The sequence below is a fragment of the Papio anubis genome, chromosome 3, assembly GCF_008728515.1.
Source record: "Papio anubis isolate 15944 chromosome 3, Panubis1.0, whole genome shotgun sequence".
Classification (NCBI taxonomy): domain Eukaryota; kingdom Metazoa; phylum Chordata; class Mammalia; order Primates; family Cercopithecidae; genus Papio; species Papio anubis.
In genome coordinates, this window is record NC_044978.1 from 147,243,941 (window position 1) to 147,259,582 (window position 15,642).

The 15,642-nt window shown below is 42.6% G+C and overlaps 1 protein-coding gene across 7 annotated transcripts in view; it reads right to left on the reverse strand.

The window, feature by feature from the left end:
* Nucleotides 1-1,331: 1,331 nt before the first annotated feature.
* The window catches only part of WDR19 (WD repeat domain 19), a 94,368-nt gene continuing 80,057 nt past the window's right edge, over nt 1,332-15,642 (reverse strand). For 5 of the 7 annotated variants that reach the window (XM_003898587.3, XM_021938364.2, XM_009206679.3 and 2 more), the window contains 6 exons: nt 14,433-14,514; nt 12,495-12,645; nt 10,333-10,456; nt 9,277-9,353; nt 8,841-8,965; nt 1,332-1,655 (listed from right to left, as the gene is read on the reverse strand). In XM_003898587.3, the coding sequence (XP_003898636.2) occupies nt 8,854-8,965; nt 9,277-9,353; nt 10,333-10,456; nt 12,495-12,645; nt 14,433-14,514 (546 nt within the window). In that variant the 3' untranslated portion in view covers nt 1,332-1,655; nt 8,841-8,853. Of the gene's footprint in view, nt 1,656-8,840; nt 8,966-9,276; nt 9,354-10,332; nt 10,457-12,494; nt 12,646-14,432; nt 14,515-15,642 lie in introns of those variants that run through there. The other 2 variants (XR_646876.3, XR_004182806.1) reach the window with 2 other exon arrangements.

Genomic DNA, 15,642 nt, shown 5'->3' on the forward strand with positions numbered 1-15,642 from the left:
TTTGTAGGGACGTGGATGCAGCTAGAAACCATCATTCTCAGCAAACCATCGCCAGAACAGAAAACCAAATACTGCATGCTCTCACTCATAGGTGGGAATTGAACAATGAGATCACTTGGACACAGGAAGGGGAACATCACACACCGGGTCCTATTGTGGGGAGGGGGTAGGGCAGAGGGATAGCATTAGGAGATATACCTAATGTAAATGACGAGTGAATGGGTGCAGCACACCAATATGGCACATGTATACATATGTAACAAACTTGCACAGCCATTTTGTTACTTACAAATCATTCAGCTTTATCCTTCATCTTGTTAAATGTTGGCAGTTATGTAGCACCATGGTTTGATCTCTTAATGTTATTGACGGGGTAGATTATTTGTACTAGGTTGAGTGGCTTCCTAAACAAGCTCCAGTATGAGTATGCTCATGGGTGAAAGTCTAAGGCCTGTAACTCCCAAAGTAGAATCTACCCACCCTCACAGTCCTAGGTGCCTGTGGTTCTTATTTCTACAGCCTTACAATATACCTCCAGGCATATTAGAGGAAGCAGGGGACTGTGGGTAGGTTTTATGATAATAACTTTGTACCACTTAGTAAAGCCAAGGCCTCTGGCCTGTTCTCTGGCTGGTCATTGGGAGGGAAGGACAGGTCCTAAAGCTGGAGGCATCATGCAGGTGGGATACTTGGATGCTATACAACATTACTGGCACCTTGGGCCTTAGCTTAGGCCCCTGGGTACCACTGTAATGCTCAGGTTGCTGGGGCCATACTGTAAAATATCATCGGATTCATTCACAGTTGACCCCCTGACTCATTTCTGTCAGCTGCTCACTTTGGTGACTGGCCTTGGATGGCCTAGGAAGCATGTACTGATGTGGGAAAAGTATGGACTCCCTTGGAGAGAGAGAGAGAGTGTGTGTGTACTGATGGTGTGTGCTGTATGTGTGATATGGGGAAAGAACCTTTACGCAGTCTCAGAGAAGATTCCAAATAATGTATGTTTTCAGGGGTAGTCAAATGACTTAATTTTGTGATGGGAATTCTGTAGTATGCAGTAGAATGATTTGGCAGATATAAGCTGATAGTTTCATTCATTCTTTACAAGACTGGTTTTCCTAATTTCCTAAATTTTGATTTCCTAATTAATTGCTTCTGGGCTGATTCTGCTTGCTGTGATTTGTATAAACTTCTCATTTCAAGCTTTTTACACTGTTCACATCTGTGTTGCCCAAACTTGACAATGTGCTTCAGAGCTACCTTTATCTCTTTTTCTGTCTCCAAATCCAGGAAAACGTCACAAATGATTAGATATTTGATTATCTAGATAAAATATCTAGTCAACAATTTTATTTTAAAGTATTTCAAAGTACAAAAGTTATCAAAAAGCTGAATATTTACAATTATGTCATAGGTTACTATTAACAGTGCAGAGGATAGAGTGTGTAAGACTTTGAAGAGGAAATATACAAAGTACAATAAACAGCAAGGTTACCCATCATCGTTTTGCCACTGTACAGAAGTGGGAAGTGCCGACCTGGAGAGGTCACTGTTGGTTCATTTCTCTGTATCCAGAAAGGACCGTCTCTTAAATCCACCAGGGGAGGAAACAGCCTCCTGTGGAAAATGCTGTCTTCTCAGGAGCATTGTATCTAGAAGGGACAAAGAGAACACATGCTTCTAGAAGGGTTTCAAATAATGGCTAGCATTTAGTAATAAAGCCAAACATACTGAAAAGAATTTTTTGCCCGTTTCTAGAATGTGGAACAGGAAACATTCAAGTTGGAAATCTCCAGCCTGTAATCTGCATCAAGTTTCGGTACTAGCCTTGCCAACTGACTCAAATTGTGTGGGCAAGCTCTTGAGCCTTTGTAATGAAGGAAGGATGCTGATAACAGCCACCTCACTGGGAAGAACGAATGCAAAGTGCTCAGAAATTAATTTGTAGGAAAAATTTTCCTGAAAGTTATATTTGTTTAAAAGCCAGTGAACAACAGCTTCAACCAGTATTCACTGTATAAGGATGCTTACAGTGACTGTGTGTGTGTGTGTGTGTGTGGTTTTTTTTTTTTTCCCCTAGGAGATGGGGTCTTGTTGCATTGCCCAGGCTGGATTACTGTGGCTCTTCATAGGCATGATCATAGTCTCCTAGAGCCCTGAACTCCTGGGCTCAAGTGATCCTCACGCCTCAGCCTCCTGAGTATCTGGGACTGGGGCACAGGCTCTGCGCCTGGCTATAGTGACGTATTTGAAGGACAGTGCACAATCATAACTCAGCGAAGACATATCTGCAAGGAGCTATGATGTACCATGGTCTGGTTCCTTGAAGTTTTCTGTAAAGCATTATCCAATGCCGTGATAGTGTGTGGAGAGGTTCTGTGGACGTTTTTTAAAAATACAAGGTTCCACTTGCAGTTTAATCTTCCCATAGATAACAGTTAGAAACTTGCGACAAAATCTGAATTTTTTTTTGTCTTTAGAAGGCCAGGAATGGTCGCTCACACCTGTAATCCCAACACTTTGGGAGGCTGAGGTGAGAGGATCACTTGAGTCCAGGAGTTCAAGACCAGCCTGGGCAACATAGTGAGACCCCACCTCTTTAAAAAAAAAAAAAAAGGTGGTACGTGCCTGTAGTCCTAGCTACCTGGAAGGCTGAGGCAGGAAGGTCATTTGAGCCCAGGAGTTTGAGGCTGCAGTGAACGATTATTGTGGCCCTGCACCCCAGCCCAGGCAACAGAGGGAGACCCCGTCTCAAAAAAAAAAAAAAAAAAAAATTAGAAGGTCAGTGAGCTAGAATAGAGATCAAAACTATCCAATATGAACAGAGAAAAAAGAGGAAAGAACTTTAGTGACTTTAGATATCAAGTAGTCACAGATATTACTGGAGTTCCAGAATGAGAAGATAGAAAGGGATAGAAAAAGTATTGGAAGAAATAATGGCTCAAAAATGTCCGAATTGAGGGAAAAATATAAACATACAGATTCAAGAATTCTAGGAAATCCTAAGTTAAAAAAATTTAAAAACCACACCCAGGCAAGTATAGTCAAAATTCTGGAAACCAAAAATAAAGAATGCCTTGAATGTAGCCAGAAAGAAACCAGTAAACTCAAGGGAACAATGAAGTTTGATATTGGAGACAATCGTGAAAGTGCTTTAAGAAAACCTCAGAATTGCATATCAAGCTAAAATACCCTCAAAAATGAAGGAAAATAAAAACAGAGAAGAAGTCACCAGCAAACCTGTACGTGTAAGAAATGTCAAAGGAAGTACTTCAGGCTGAAAGGAAATAATACCATATGGAAACTTGGATTCAGGCAAGAATAACATGGAAATTATAAATGTGGGTAAATTTAAAGCTACACTGTAGTTTTTTCTTTATAATTTCCTTTAAAAAGACACAACTAAAGAAAAATTATATCATTGTATTACAGGATTTAGAATGTGTACATATGTATATTTGTGTGTGTGTGTATATATATAAAAAATAGGATATTAATCAAGTACAAAATTTTGCAAAGACATAGGTAAAAAGTCAATAGAAGAATCAAATGAAATATGAAAATATATTTAGTCAAATAGAAGGCAAGACAAGAGGAACTGAACAAAAAGTGGATAGGACAAATAAACAAGTAACAAAATTGTAGACCTAAATTCAGCCTTATAACACTCGGGAAAAAAAAAAAATCACAACAGAGGAAAACTGCAGACCAGTATCCCTCATGAACACAGACACAATATTCTCAATATATTAGCAGAATAATCCAGCATTAGGATAATACATCATGATCAAGTGAGTTTATCTCCAGAATAAAAGTTGGCTTTCACACTTGAAAATCAATATAACTTACCATATAAATATAACTTACCACATAAATATAACTTACCATATACCATATAAATGTTATATATATGTTATATATATAACATATATAAAAGTTAAATATAACTCACCATATAAAATAAATATAACTTACCATTAAAGGGGAAAAGCCATATAATCTCAATTGATAGGAAAAAAGCATTTGACAAAATCTGTCACCTAGTAAACTAGAAGGAAACTTCCACAATTTGTTAGGAGACTCTCTGAAAAACCTTACATCACGATAGTGAAATACTAAATGCCTTCCCCCAACACTGAGAACAAGACAAGGATGTTGACTCTACTATTATACAACATTGTAGAGGAGGTCCTAGCCAGTGCATATGAGAAGAAAAATAAAAGTTATAAAGATTGGAAAGATAAGTAATTTTTTTGTTTATTTGTAAATGACTACACAGAAAATCTGAAGGATTCTACAGTACAACTACTAGACATAAGTCAATTTAGAAAGGTTACAGGATGCAAGGTCAATATATAAAAATTAATTGCACTTTCCTATGTAAACAATTAGGAAATGAAAAAAATTAAATTTCATTTAGTATTAAAATCTCCCCAAATTATTTAGAAATAAATTTAACAAAAGACACGAAAGACTTCTTTATTCAAAACTGCAAAATAGGCCGGGCACGGTGGCTCACACCTGTAATCCCAGCACTTTGGGAGGCTGAGGCGGGTGGATCACCTGAGGTCAGGAGTTCCAGACTAGCCTGGCCAACGTGGTGAAACCCCGTCTCTACTAAAAATACAAAAATTAGCTGGACGTGGTGATGGGCACCTGTAATCCTAGCTACTCGAGGGGCTGAGGCAGGAGAATGGCTTGAACCCGGGAGGCAGAGGTTGCAGTGAGCCGAGATTGCACCATTGCACTCTGGCCTGGGTGATGAGTTGAAACTCCATCTCAAAAACAAAAAACCCTGCAAAATAGTGATGAGTAATTGAAAAAGATCTAAATAAATGTAGAGATATACCATATTCATAGACTGGCAGACTGTTGTTAAAGATGTCAGTTCTCAAAATGATCTACAGAATCAATGTAACTGTTGTGATAGGCAGAATTCTAGGATTGTCCCTAAATTTCCCACACCCAGTGATACTTATCCTGTGTAATACCTTCCTCTTGAGTGTGGGCAGGGCTTGTGATATGATGTGATAATAACCATATTAGGTTTAATTATATGATAGAGAGGAAGGAATTTTGCAGATGTAGTTAAGGTCCCAATCAATGGACTCTGAATTAATCAAAAGAGAGTCTGTGTTGGGCTTCACTAATCAGGTGAACCCTTTATAATAGGGTCCAGACTTTCCCTGAAGGGAGAGATTGTAAATATGAGATATGATCTTACACTGGACTTGAAGCAGTTTCATGTTGTGGGGAGGGTCACATGTCAGGAAACTGCCTGTAGGAGCTAAGGGCTTCAGTCCTCTGACCATAAAGATCAGAATCTTCCCCCACCGTCCCCAAAGAAAACAAAACCCAACAGACTAGAAAAAGACTTCAGATAAGATTGCAGCTCCAACCAACACTATGATTATAGCCTTGTGAGACCCTGAAGAGAAGACCCAGCTAAGCCATACCTAGACTACTGACCCATAACCATAGAAATTGTGAGATAATAAATGTGTGTTATTTTAAGATGCTAAATTTGTGATAATTTGTTATATAGCAACAAAATTAATACAAGTCCCAATCACAATTTGAGCAGGTTTATAAAACAGAATTTGAGAAACTGAGTCTAAAATTGTCTACAAAGATAAAAAGAATAACAGCCAAAACAATCTTGGAAAAAAACATGACAAATTGGAGGGTCCACAATACCTGACTTTAAGAGATTCTATAAAGCCACAGTAATCAAAATAGTGTAGTATTAAAATAAGGGAGAAGCACATCAATGCCAAAGAAGAGAGGGTCCAGAAATAGGCCCACATTTTATATCCATTTGAGGGGAAGAAAATCCAGCCCTTCCTCACACTGGAAACAAAAATTATTTCAAGATAAATTGCAGATCTAGAGCTTCTAGAAGAAAACAGGAAAATGTTTCTGACTTGTTAGTAGGCAATATATATATATATAAAAACACACATATATATTTAGGACAAAGAAGGCAATAACCATAAAATTTTAAATTTAAAAATTAATGAATTATAATTCATCAAAATCAAAACCTGCTCATCAAAAGACACCATTCAGAAAAATAAATGGGAAGCCACAGCGTGTAATATTTGCAAAATATATGTGACAAAGAACTTGTATCTAGAATACATACACAAAAAACTTACAACTCAAATAGACAATAATCCAGTGTCAATGAGGAAAATTTGTCTTTTCAGCAAATTCTGCCAGGTCACCTGGATATCTACATGCAAAAGAAGGAAGCTGGATCCCTATCTCACACCAGACACAAAAACTAAGTGGATCAAAGACCTAAATGTAAGAGTAATAACTACAAAACTCCTAGAAGCAAACAGGTGCAAATCTTCATGACCTTGGAGCAGGCACTGTTTTCATTTGGAGATGGGGTCTTGCTATGTTGCCTAGGCTGGTCTTGAACTCCTGGACTCAAGCAATCCTGACTCAGCCTCCTGAGTAGCTGGGATAACAGGTGCATGCCACTGTGCCCAGTTTACACAATAGTTGATTGGCTGGTTGGTTTTTCGAGACAAAGGGGCTCGCTCAGTCTGTTGCCCAGGCTGGAGTACAGTGGCTTGATCACAGCTCACTTCAGCCTCAGCCTCCTGGGCTCAAGTGATCTCCTGCCTCAGCCTCCCAAGCAACGGGGACTACAGGTGTATGCTACCATACCTGGCTAATTATTTTACTTTATTTTTGTAGGGACACTGTTTTACTATGTTGCCCAGGGTGGTCTCGAACTTCTGAGCTCAAGTGATCCTACCACTTTGGCCTTCCAAAGCACTGGGATTATAAGCATGAGCCACTGTGCCCAGCCTGGCAATGGTTTTTGATACAATACCAAAAGCATAAGCAACCAAAGGGGCAGGGGAACCAAACAGATAAATTGGACTTCATCAAAATAAAATACTTGTGCATGAAACAATGCTATCAAGGTCGAGCACGGTGGCTCATGCCTGTAGTCCCAGCACTTTGGGAGGCCGAGGTAGGAGGATTGTTTGAGCCCAGGAGTTCGAGACCAACCTGCACAATGTGGCAAGACCCTGCCTCTATTAAGGGGAAAAAAAACCCCACAAGAAAATACTTCCAAATCATATATATGATACAGAACTTGTATCTAGAACATATAAAGAACTCTTAGAACTGAACAATAAAAAGACAAACACCCAGCTGGGTGTGGTGGCTCATGCCTGTAATCCCAGCACTTTGGGAGGCTGAGGCTGGCGAATCACATGAAGTCAGGAGTTCGAGACCAGCCTGGCCAACATGGTGAAACCCACCCGTCTCTACTAAAAATACAAAAGTTAGCCGAGCGTGGTGGCACATGCCTGTAGTCCTAGCTACTCAGGGGCTGAGGCATGAGAATCACCAGAATCTGGGAGGCGGAGGTTGCAGTGAGCCGAGATCATGCCACTGCACTCTAGCCTGGGCAACAGAGCAAGACTCTGTCTAAAAAAAAAAAAAAAAGGCAGACAACAGCTGTTGGCAGGGATGTGGAGTGGAGGGACGAACGCTTGTGTGCAGCTGGTGGGAATGTAAGAGAGTGCAATTGCTGTGGAAAACATTTTGGAGTGGTCAGGGAAGGGCAAGAAGGCCAGTGGGGCTGCAACATGGTGAGTAATCAGACCTGAGGCAGGAGGAGGAGGTTGGGCCTGTTCATGGACAGCCTTGGAGGTTCTTGTAGGTGCAATAAAAAGCCAAGAGAACCATGAACCAGATATACTGGAGATAGCCTGAAAGCCCTTGCTCATGGGGGCTAAGGGTGACAGGAATCTAGATAACATGTAGGGTTTCTGTCCTGTCCAGCTGGTTGGATGGAGCTGCCGCTTCCTGAGGAAGGGAAAACAGAGAGGTTGTTGGGGGAGCCTCGACTCCTGTTTAACCAGGCTAAGTGTGAGATGCCGTGTCAGAGGTGAATTACTTTCACTTCTCCCTTTGGTAAAAGAATATCCTGAGCTTTGGCAGGGCTTTTGGCTTCTCAATTAAAAACTACATTTCCCTGTCTTCCTCTGCAGTATGTGTGGCCACGAGTAAGTGCTTCCAATGGAATGAAGTAGAAGGAATATGTGCAGCTTCCATGTGACAAAAATGGGACTTGGAAAGAAAAAGAAATGGAGATTATTTCCAAATCTCTGGAAGCCAACATTTTTACAATATATTCTCCTGAATTATATCACAGACCCTAAAAAACAAAAACAAAAACAAAACAAAACAAAAAAAAAACTTTTATTAGCTGACTCTAGTTTTAATGGTGTGATTAAAAAGACCCCTGTGAGATTTGAAAAAATCTGTCTAGTCCGAATAATGCTGCTTGGCCAAACCACCTTTGTATGGAGATGATAATGCCTGCGTTTTAGCATTAAAAAAAACACATCAAATGTGGTTGTCAGATTGTTCAAATCTGGCAAGTTCCATGATGCACTAAAAGGAGTTGATACCGATACACAGTAAAAAGCTGCATGCGACCGGGCGCGGTGGCTCAAGCCTGTAATCCCAGCACTTTGGGAGGCCGAGACGGGTGGATCACAAGGTCAGGAGATCGAGACCATCCTGGCTAACATGGTGAAACCCCGTCTCTACTAAAAAATATTAAAAAACTAGCCAGGCGAGCTGGCGGGTGCCTGTAGTCCCAGCTACTTGGGAGGCTGAGGCAGGAGAATGGCGTAAACCCGGGAGGCAGAGCTTGCAGTGAGCCGAGATCCGGCCACTACACTCCAGCCTGGGAGACAGAGCGAGACTCTGTCTCAAAAAAAAAAAAAAAAAAAAAAAGCTGCATGCATGCTGTGGACCCTCGCGCCCAGAAGGCACGTGGGTGCTCTGCCACTCACCTGCACATGCCGCTCACAGTTCCTCCTCCGTTCGCAGGTACTGGGTACAGTCTGAAATCTTTTTCAGTTGAGCAGCGTTTAATCTTTCTGAACACATAGGACATGTGCTTTCAGTGTTTAGCATGCTGATTAGGGGAGGGAAAGACAGAGTAAATTAAATATGTAACATTCCTTTAGCTTTGGGTTACTCTAATGAGAAAGACAACTACTTTCTGTCTACACCTCCTAATACATGTCCACCATGCAATTTGAGAATCAGAACTATTCAGTCTCATGCAAGATCCTCTTTAAGGATAATATTCTCAAAGACAATTCGAGTCTTTAGAGATCCTTAGGAACACAAATAAACAGAAGGATGCTTCAGAACAAAAGAAGTAGAATGAAAGGCCTGTGTCTGGACAAATCTGTGAGACGGGGTGACATAATGCACACTTACATCTTCAATTCTGAGTACAGAGCAGGGAAGTCACAATGTGGACACACTGTCCAGTCATCTTTCAACATGTGTCGACCCTGGAAACGGTATGTTTAAGAGTTAAATTCATCTTTGCTTTAAAAACTCCCACCGTTATTCATTTTTTTTTTTTTTTGAGACAGAATCTTGCTTTGTTGACCAGGCTGGAGTGCAGTGGTGCGATCTCAGCTCACTGCAACCTCCACCTCCTGGATTCAAGCGATTCTTCTGCCTCAGACTCCCAAGCAGCTGGGACTACAGGCGCATGCCACCACGCCCGGCTAATTTTCGTGTTTTTAGTAGAGACGGGGTTTTACCATGTTGGCCAGGCTGGTCTTGAACTCTTGACCTCAAGTGATCCACCCGCCTCGGCCTCCCAAAGTGTTAGGATTACAAGTGTGAGCCACTGCGCCCTGCCTGTTATTCAATTATAATAATTGAACTCCAGTTATAAGTCAGACCTCTAAATTATAAAATCATTGCTATTTCACACAGGTGGGTAACAGATGACATTAAAAGGACTAAAGTTAGGTTTTTGCTTATCAGATTCATGTTTAAAGGAAGAATAATCTTCAATTTTGTGATATCATTACCTGAATTTTTCTTTAAAATAAAGCTTAAATTAGTCCAGTGAATTACAAATAAACTGATATGTTAAAGTTCTCTGACACTAAGTCTCAATATTACAATAATAAAAACTACTGCTTATTAAGTGCTGCAGCCTGCCAGGATGCCACCAAGGCTTCACATGTTAGCTCATCAGTCTGTGGTTGGTGTTGCTGCAGAGGATTGAGCCTGGGACAGTGTGATCCCCGAGTCTGTGCTATTCAGCCCTGCAGTGATAGTGCCTCCACTATTATTATTTGCTTTGAATATCACCTTTAACTGTATTGACCACGAAATAAAATGCCAGATGTTGCAGGAAATTTGAGGGATAAGATTATTTTAAAAGTGAAGAAAATATTGACATACATCAAGTATTCAAATGGGTTACAAATATATATGCAAAGAAAGGGAAATTACTATAAAGGAACTCACTGTTGCAATGCAATATGGGATATTGTTTTTACATCCAGGACAGAGGAGTTCACACTCTGGGAGAAGAAATTTGCAGAATGGACATGGAGTAGTGGCCTCTTCTATCTCAGATGTATCAGGTCTCCTGTGAGGAAGAATCACGTCAATTAAAAATACCGTTTTATTCATGTACCGGGGATGGCAAAGAGAAAGCATATTTGGAAAACCAGGGACACATGACACACCTACTTCATAGTCAGACTCTGGGCTTAGAGAGATACCTACAAGCTCACACCAGCCCTTGATTCACTCCAGGGAGGAGGAAGAGTACTTAGGATTGGTTAGGTTCTAGGGTGTTACATGGGCCACCTTTGGGAACCGGAGTTCATAGCACATTCAACGGCAGAAAGCACGGGTAGGTCTTGTGGTCTTCTCTCTTCCTGTGCTACTGGAGTGGTGAGCTTGGTATTTGTCCTCTGTCTCTCTCTTTTGTGTAACAGAAGTGGTAAAAGCTATACCAGCACTGTCCAATAGAACTGTCTGTGACAATGGAAATGTTCAGATTCTGTGCTGTCTAATATGGTAGCCATAAGCCACATTTGAACACTTGAAATACGGGTAGTGTGAAAAACTAAGTTTTAACTTTTATTCCATTTTAACTAAATTTAAATAGCCACACATGGCTAGCAGATACCATATTGGACCACACAGCTATAAACCATTTGTGCATGGGGAGAAAATGACTAGCATCTCCTCCCAGCCAGAGCCTCAGCTAGTGTGATTCTATGCTGTGGGGGTAAATATGATCTTGCATTTTCTAGTTACCTTCTCCCCACCCCATTCTCCATGCTAGCAGGTATTTTGGGTCACAGTGATTTGGTCTGAAGCTACTTAGGCTTAAAAAAAGGAGTATTCCACGTACTCCTATCTACCTTAGAGCTCTCTGCCATGAGGGTGGCTCCCAAGTCCAGCTACCAGTGAAGTGTCATTTGCTTCCATTTGTCATTACCAATCCAGTCATCTCCCTGGGCTAAGGTCTGGGTCAAGACTCAGGGACCTGGGTCTCATCATAATGTAATGAACAGGAACCCCAAATGTCATCACTCCTCTGAATAAGTGGTTGTTTAGAATTACTCCATGACTGCAATGACTTTTTTCTTTTCCAAATGCAAGGGCTACTTTTTCCTAGTTTCCCTTTAGAAAAACCAGGCTACTGACGCTTTCTGAAGCGAGGACGTGCCTAAGGGCTTTGGGGCTGCACAGGATTTGGAAATGGGGTCTCCACTGGCAGTGGGCCCAGTGAGCAGGAAGTTCCTCACACTGAGAATGCCCATGATTTTCTATCCCTCTTTGGCAGACGAAGTTCGCTGCTTCTCTCCATCTCCTTGCCAGCAGAACTTTGTTTCCACTTAGCAGCCTTAAGTCCTGTGAGGCAGAGTACTGGCCACAGAGGTGAAAATTGAAGGTCCTGAGGATGGTACCTTCCTGAGCAAAAAGGAGAAGATCCCCCTGACTTCTCATTTCCCTACTTCTTCCTGCCTGGAACGAAGACGTGATGTCTGGGGGTGTGGCAGATGTCTTGCCACCATGAGAAGGAAACCTCTATGCTATGGATGGCAAAGCTGGAAGACAGGGGCATCTGGGTCTGGTGGCATCAAGGCACAGTGACACCAGCCCTGGACTGTGATGCCTTGCATATGAGTCAAATAAATACTGACTTGGTCAAGCTGCTGTTAGGTTTTCTGCTGCTTGGAGCTGAATACAATCCTAATTGCTATATATGCCCACCTTTTTTTTTTTTTGACATGGAGTCTCACTCTGTTGCCCAGGCTGGAGTGCAACAGCACAATCTCGGCTCACTGCAACCTCTGCCTCCAAGGTTCAAGTGATTCTCCTGCCCCAGCCTCCTGAGTAGCTGGGACTACAGGTGTGCGCCACCAGGCCCAGCCAATTTTTGTATTTTTAGTAGAGATGGGGTTTCATCATATTGGCCAGGCTGGTCTTGAACTCCTGACCTCAAGTGACTCGTCCACCTCAGCCTCCCAAAGTGTTGGGATTATAGGCGTGAGCCACTGCACCTGGCCCCCTGCTGTTTTCTTATTGAACCCGCACATTGGCAGCTACATTTTGGGAAATGCCTTTGAGAAATGTGATTAGATAGCGAAATAGCTGTCTCTGCCTACCTGACCATTCCCTCGATCTTCTTTTTGTATTTGGCATCTATTTTGCTGCGGTATTCAGGCCTCATCAACATAGCTGCGAAGCTGAAAGCAGAGTTCTTCAGGCCTGCCCTGTGGCACTCAATCACAGTTGACGTCAGGATTGGTACAACGTCTGCAAGAGAAAATGGGAGAGCAGTAAGGGCACAGTGTCTCCTGTCCTCAGTGATACAGGCGGGACTCCACCCTGGTTCTGTAGGAAATCAGGGTCATAGCCTCTGAACTTTGCTTTTTCTGCAAAGAACCAGATATGATCTGTTTAATGAGGAAAGTACGTAGCCGTGGGGTCAGGCTAACTGCCCATCAATTGCTTTTCCTTTGATTACACCATGTTCTGCCTTGTAACGCTGGGACCTGCATCCTTTGAGGCAACACTTTGGTGAGTTTCCTTTCACACCTCTTAGATACATTTTTTTGCATCTGACAGGACTGCTGATAAAAGCATAAGGGGGATTAATGACTTTATGGACTAATCTCTCTGCAGGCATCAAATTCTTTCTTCAGGACAGACACCCAGAATTACTGGCTCAAAAACAGGACCTTTTAAAAAATACTCTTACCACAAATTGCCAAACTGCTTTCTGGAAAGGCCATACCAATCTCCATTCCCACCAGCAGTCATGAGAGTGCTTGTCCTATCCAACACTTTGCCCGCATGGTAGACTTTCATGTAACGACGATGACAAAAATACACTTAAGAGAATATGGGTTGGCCAATTATGACCCATGGACCAAATCTAGCCCTCTGACTTTTTATATGGCCCATGAGCAAAGTGTGATTTTTACATTTTTAAATGGTTGAAAAAACATCAAAAGTATTTTTGTGACATGTTAAAAGTGTATGTGGTTAACATTCGTGTCCAAAAATAAAGCTCTACTGAAACACAGTCATGAAACACCATTGGTTTATGTATTATTCATGAGAAGATGGCAGAGTTGAGCAGTTGTGACGGAGACCATATGTCTCACAAAGTCTAAAATATTTTACATCTGGCCCTTTACAGAAAAAGTTTGCTGATCCCTGTCACAATGTGACAGGATTTAATTATTTAAGAATGCTATCATGACATGGCTTTAAGAATAGTGGGGCCTTTTCAGAGGCAACACCCTACTGTGCTTGTGAACACAGAGTCAGACCATTATTAGCTGACAATGTGATCTCGGGCAAATGTTATTTCTTTTGTCCCAGTTTGTGCAGAAAAGTACTTGTGTGTGCAGGCCTGAGACTGTCATCCTTGGAAAGGCTTGAACAGCTAACCCTTGGCTCGCATCTGGAACATAGATTTGGAGACGGTTCCCAGCATTTCCAGAACTGATGAGTGGCTCACCGTGCCTAAAATCTTTGTACAAACAATGTGGTTTATGCTGAACACCTGCTCTTTGGGAGCCTGGAAAACTGGGTACATGCCAGGCAGGGGGTGCCTACGTGACCACACCCCAATAAAACTGGCTGCTAAGTCTCCAATGAGCCTCTTGGCACTCTATGTTTCGCCATGTTGTACAAGTCAGTCTTGGAGGAGTTACTGAACTTGCGTCCTGTGTGCTCCATTGGGAAGGGACTCTTGGAGGTCCGTGCCTGCACCTGCTCGCTTTTGGGCGAATCCTTCTGCTCATTTTGCCTCAGATCCTTTTGCTGTGGTAAATCTCAGCTTTGGTACTACCGTGTGTTGACTCTTGTAAATCCTCCCAGTGAAGAATCATCAAACCTGGGAGTGGTCTTGGGGCCCTGACATGCCACTTCACAGAGCTGCTGTGATAATTAAACGAGTTAGTGACAAGGGGAGCCTGCACAAGGGGTGCCGTGCCAGCGTGGGGCATGGGGCATGCGGCCTGGGGAGCCTGCACAAGGGGTGCTGTGCCAGCGTGGGGCATGGGGCATGCAGCGTGGTCAGTGGTACTTACGTGATGGAAATTTGCTGATGTTGTTGGCCACCCGAATAAGCATGCGAGCCCCTTTCATGTGATCTCCATTTTTAACATGAATCTGAAACAAATGACATATTTTACTCTTCTCATAGTCATTGATTAGCCCCAATTCATGCTTTGTTCCCCCAAATAACTCCTTGATTATGGCCCAGGGTCACTGTGGGATCCTTGTAGACTTTCCTGGCTGATGCCACTGGAGATCCCTCCCTTTTTTCTCTTCAACAGCTGCTGCCTGGCTCCATGGCCTCACCTGCCTCACCTACTCTATGCTCTGCTTTTGACTTTGCCCTAGACCACTTGATATGGTTCAAATCCCGTCTATCTCTTACTGGCCATTCTTGGGGGACCAACTTCACCAAGTTGTGGTAAGACCTGAAAGCTGAGTGAGTCACGAATCAGGCAGAAAGAAAGAGAATGATCTGCTAAAGGAAAGGGGCCCTGTCTGTGCTAACAGGGCAATGATGGGCAGAAGGCCTGAGACTAGGCAAGGACCAGCAGGGTCAGTGACACACTGAGGGGTGCATTTAGGATGGGGTGAGCCTCGAGAGTCAGCAGGGGCCAGGCCATGAAGCCACTGCAGTCATCCAGGGGTGAGATAAGGAGGCTAAAAAGTGAGGCAGTGGGGAGGAGAGAAGCAGACAGATGAGGGGTCAGGGCTGCTGATACCTGGTGAGAATGTGCAGGGTGAGTGTGGAATGATGCCAACGCTTGGGGCCAGAGAAAAAGAAAAGGACGAGAGAAGCACCCCTGTGGCTTACGGTGCTAGAAAGCTCTGTTGCAGGAGAGCCCTCTGTCAGGAATTCCTATTTTTGCCCCACATCTTCCACCAATGTGTTTCCCCTCCCCCACTGCACTCCTAAAGGCTCCATTTTGCCAGATTCTGTGCTCCCAGGACATTGATGTCACCACTCATGTCTGCAGCTGAGAAAGACTCCCCTCCTTCCAACCCCCATCTTTATGGAAGAAGGGTCCTCCTGACTCTCTGAAGGGAAATGTACTCTTGGAGGTTGCAAGTTATAACTCCAGATGCATTTCCCTTAGAATCAGCATTATAGACCTGTACAGTCTCATGTAGTAGTCATTAGTCATGTATGGCTACTTACATTTAAAAATTAAAATCATATACAATTAAAAATGTAGTTTATCAGCTGTACTAGCTGTATTTTAAGTGCTCCATAGCCAGGTT